We start from the raw sequence: 5,000 nt of genomic DNA on the forward strand, positions 1-5,000 counted from the left end.
CCATGAGGAAGAAGCTGTTGCTCCTGGGGCCCGGGGCACCACTCGAGCCCCTGGCTTCACCGTAGGCCTGAGCCCAGCCCAGCTGCAGGGAGGGAGAGGGGGAGAAGGGGAGAGAGGGAGAGGGGGAGAAGGGGAGCGAGGAGGAGGGAGAGGAGGGGGCCGACGTGTCCATGGGATCCGGAGGACTCTCTGGGGGGGAACCCAAGGGAACGGAACCGCTGGAGTATGCGGAACTAGGGGAGGGGGATGGTGGGTCGCTGGGTGATGGGATGCTACTGGATGAGCTAAGACCTGAGGGAGAAAGAGAGAGAAACAGAGAGACAGATAGAGAGAGGGAGAGATAGACAGAGAGAAGGAGATAGAGGGATGGAAAGAGTGAAGGAGAGAAACAAACAGGGAGAAATATGTATTGAGTTCTGTAGAGTTCAGCAATTGAAGAGCTGTGCAAGATGCATTCAAATGGTTGAATGTGAGACTAATATATGAGTTGAGTGTGCTGTTTGTATGTGTATGTGTTTTTGCCTATGCACTAAACAGCCCAGACTTTGTTTGAAGGTGTGTGTGTGTGTGTATGTTTGTGTATGTGTATGTGTGTGTGTGTGTGTGTGTGTGTGTGTGTGTGTGTGTGTGTGTGTGTGTGTGTGTGTGTGTGTGTGTTCGTACTGCTCACCTGTATCTGGGCTGGTGGACAGCGGTGATGGCGGCAGCTGCGGCGGCGTGGCGGGCACCTCGTGCGGGCGTGCGCACACGGCGTGCTCAGGCAGGTGCCGCCGACCCTCCGTTAGTTCCGTCGCCCCGGCCGACGGTGCGGCTGCGCCGGTGCAGTCGGCCTGTGCCCGCTGCGTGTGCGCATGCAGCTCCTCCAGGCAGCGGGCGAGACGCGTGTGCCCGCGGGAGCGCGCCACGGCCAGGGGCAGGCGGCCCAGAGAGTCTGGGATGCCCAGCGCAACAGAGCTCCAGCGGTAGAGCAAGACCGCCGCCGCCTGGTGGCCCAGGGCACACGCCCACATCTACAGACCAGAGAGGGGGAGAGGGGGAGGCAGGCAGAGATGGATGGAGGGAGGAAAGAAGGGGAGGAAAGAAGGAGAGAGTGTATGAGACAATGAGTAGGTGCGTTAGTGCTATGCATCATATCCAACCATTTAGTTTTTACTTTGAATGTGTGTATGTGAGAGTCATGTTGTTGTTCTGACCAGGGGTGTGCAGGAGAAGTGGTCGACATTCAGCGGGTCTACTTCCTGTTCTAGATCCAGACTGTCGGAGTTCACACTCCTGAGGAGAGAAAAAGAGTTTAAGTCACGTCATGTCATGACCTTGCCCTGTGACTTTCTGTATGAAATGATTTTGTTTCAGTGTGGAGAAAATAATTTCAAGGTGGTTTGTACAACTGTGAGCTCTGTGAGTGTGTGTGTACTTTGTTACCACCACTGGATGGGAGTGCATATATGTTTGTGTGTGTGTGTGTGTGTATATGTGTGTGTACTCCAACACCACTGGATGGGAGTGCATATATGTTTGTGTGTGTGTGTGTGTGTGTGTGTACTCCAACACCACTGGATAGGAGTGCATACAGCCGCGGAAAAAATTAAGAGACCACTTCAAAATTATCAGTTTCTCTGGTTTTACCATGTATTGGTATGTGTTAAAGTAAAATGTTTTGGTTTTGGTTTTGTTCTATAATCACATTCCACAGGTTTTTAATGGGATTCAGGTCTGGAGATTGGGCTTACATGACAGGGTCCTGAGGTGGTGGTCTTTCATTCACACCTTCAATGACCTGGTTGTGTGGCATGGACCATTGTCCTTCTGGAAAAAAACACTCCTCAGAGTTTGGGAACATTGTCAGAACAAAAGGAAGCAAGCGTTCTTCCAGGGCGACTTTGTACCTGGCTTGATTCATGCGTCCTTCACAAAGACAAATCTGCCCGATTCCAGCCTTGCTGAAGAACCCCCAGATCATCACCGATCCTCCACCAAATTTCACAGTAGGTGCAAGTCACTGTGGCTTGGAGGCCTTTCTAGGTCTCCGTGTAACCATCCAACCACGACCATGGTTTGGGCAAAGCTGAAAATTGTACTCATCAGAGAAGATGACCTTAGAAGATGACCTCCAGTCCTCTTTGATTCAATCCTTATGGTCTTTTGCAAACCTCAACCAGGCAAAGTACAACGTTGTCCTTTAAGAAAAACTTGCTTCCTTTTGCTCTGACAAGTTTCCCCAACTCTGAGGAGTGTTTTTTCCAGCAGAACAATGCTCCATGCCACACAGCCAGGTCAGTGAAGGTGTGGATGAAAAACCACCAGAGCAGGACCCTGTCATGTCCAGCCCAATTCCCAGACCTGAATCCCATTACAAACCTATGGAATGTGATCAAGAGGAAGATGGATGGTCACAAGCAATCAAACAAAGCCGAGCTGCTTGAATTTTTGCGCCAGTTGTAGTATAAAGTCACCGAACGGCAATGTGAAAGACTGGTGGAGAGCATGCCAAGACACATGAAAGCTGTGATTGTAAATCAAGGTAATTCCACCAAATATTGATTTCTGAACTCTTCCTAAGTTAAAACATTAGTATTGTGTTGTTTAAAAATGAATAAGAACTTGTTTTCTTTGCATTATTCAAGATCTGAAAAAACTGCATATTTTTTGCTATTTTGACCAATTGTCATACTTCTGCAAATAAATGCTCTAAATGACAATATTTTTATTTGAAATTTGGTAGGAATGTTGTCAGTAGGTTATAGAATAAAACAAAAATGTACATTTTACTTTAACACGTTTGTCTGGGAATTCCCCGCCCCTTCACTGCATTTCATTTGCTCAGTTAGTCTGGCGAACTACTAAATGAAGGTCCACTTCAGTCACGTAATTGGACACGCCTTTAACCAATCAGACCAACGATACTATACAATGATACAACGATCGGTAATAAAGCAAACACATCTTTTTTCTGTATGAATTGTTCCAGAGCAGGTTTTTGTTCTATTTTCAAAGAAAACTTGCCTTTGAAATCATCCAAGACAGCAGCGAGAGCAGTATATAGTTTTGCTGTGCTACTCTCTTTGCTTTCACTTTATTTTAAATCCGCCAATGGCGCGCCAGGTAGCCAAAAGCCAGTTTTTGATTGGTCCCAGGAAATCCTGCGAATGCTGAAATGAACTTCTATGCAAAGTTTGCCAGACCCACTTCAGAGGCAAAATCAAATTGGCCTGAAGAAGAGGGGCGGGACTTCCCAGACAATTAACACGAACCAATAAATAGTAAAACCAGAAAAACTGATCATTTTGAAGTGGTCTCATATTTTTTTCCGCGGCTGTATGCGCGTTTGTGTGTGTGTGTGTGTGTCTCTGTGTGTGTGTGTGTGTGTATGTCTGTGTACTCCACCACCACTGGATGGGAGTGCATATATGTGCATGTGTGTGTGTGTGTGTGTGAGAGAGTGCGTGTGTATGTTCTCACCTCCACTGGATGAGGGTGCGTATCAGCTGTGTGTATCCCTGTGCTGCGGCCAGGTGCAGGAGTGTCATGCCGCGGTGGCGGACAGAGTGAACAAGGCGCTCGCCACCTCCTGTCCCGCCTCCCCACGTCCCTCCTGACATCATACGCTCACACACCCCCACGATACGCCGCTCGAACCATGGGCCCGACTGGGAGAGGGAGAGGTAGAAAGAAAACCAAAAAAAGAGAGGTGGAGGAAAGGAGAAAGAAAGTGATGAAAGGGAAGAAAAAGAGAAGAGAAAAGGAACAAAACAGACAGAAACATGAATAACAGGGTGGGTTGGTCGTGTTACTTTTGAGCTTCTTTTGACTTCAGCACATCTCACTGGGCCTTCACATGGTAAACAATGCCCCTGCCCCTCCTGCCCACTCTCACCAACCATGACATCAACTCCATTTCAGGAACATGAAGTCCTGTCTCCCAGGGAACCAAATCTGTTGTGAAAGTTCTGACTGGTGTACCTCAGGGATACGTGCTTGGCCCTTGCCTTTTTGTCACACACACACACCTCACAGATAAGTCACACAGTTTCTTCTACCAATGCTGCATTTAAAAGACCAAAATTTCATCACAGTTGTGGGATCAATTTGGACATACTGGAATATAAAATGCAACATTGCCCTTGTTCTTCATTATTGATCCATTACGAAAGGTGTACACTTACACAAGGATGACTGAACACAACTGACATGGCAGAATCCCTGTCTTGCACTTCTGTCAAACACATAAAACTTTGTCTTGTGACACTTGCATTGAAGGTGACACTTTCAACAGCTTCTTGTTTGCATTGGTTTGTGCCTTAGCTGAACAAAAGAACGTCAAGGTGAATATAACTGGCAGGCTATTACAGCTTAAGAGTTTTGGGTCGAGGAGTGGGGCAACAGGGAGAGATGTAGTGGACAGTATTTATCCTTTTTATGTCTGTTTTTGTTCTGCCTTTCTTCCTTTCTCAGTTCTCTTCTCTCTTGCTCTCTCTCTCTCTCTCTCTTTCCTTCCTTCCCTCTTCTCCACCTTTGCCGTCTTCTCACGTTCTCTCCTTTCACCCTCTCTGGCCGAGGAGGGCAGGCAGTTTTCCACTGAGGGTCACCCGATAGGACACATTACATTCATACCGCACACAAACTCTCTACACTCTCTCTCTCTGACACACACACACAAGCACAGTGGCAACTTTCCTCACACAAATACAGACACACAAACACACTTAGCGCATGCACACACAAAAAACATTCAAACACAGGGGAACACTTTGAACTCTTTGCACCCGCATATACACTCTCCCTCTCTCTCTACCTCCCTCGTTCTCTCCTTCTCTCTCTCTCTCTCTCTCTCCTTCTCTCTCCCACACACACACACACACACACACACACACACACACACACACACACACACACACAGATGTTCCAGCCCACCCAAACATTTTTCCCTCCCTCTAGTTTTTTTCTCTACCTCCACCACCTCACCCCCCTCCCCTTGTGCACCCCTCTGACGCAAGAAATGC

At 47.8% G+C, this 5,000-nt stretch overlaps 1 protein-coding gene across 2 annotated transcripts in view; it reads right to left on the bottom strand.

Moving 5' to 3' along the window:
• The window catches only part of camta2 (calmodulin binding transcription activator 2), a 44,766-nt gene that overhangs the window by 10,131 nt on the left and 29,635 nt on the right, over nt 1-5,000 (bottom strand). For both annotated transcript variants that reach the window (XM_080838413.1, XM_080838414.1), the window contains exons 13-16: nt 3,460-3,647; nt 1,194-1,272; nt 671-1,010; nt 1-291 (exon numbers count right to left, since the gene is read on the bottom strand). The exon at nt 1-291 is cut by the window's left edge and continues 239 nt beyond it. In XM_080838413.1, coding sequence (XP_080694539.1) covers nt 1-291; nt 671-1,010; nt 1,194-1,272; nt 3,460-3,647 — 898 coding nt within the window. The remainder of the gene's footprint in view (nt 292-670; nt 1,011-1,193; nt 1,273-3,459; nt 3,648-5,000) is intronic.

The sequence above is a fragment of the Sprattus sprattus genome, assembly GCF_963457725.1.
Source record: "Sprattus sprattus genome assembly, chromosome: 5".
NCBI classification, from domain to species: domain Eukaryota; kingdom Metazoa; phylum Chordata; class Actinopteri; order Clupeiformes; family Clupeidae; genus Sprattus; species Sprattus sprattus.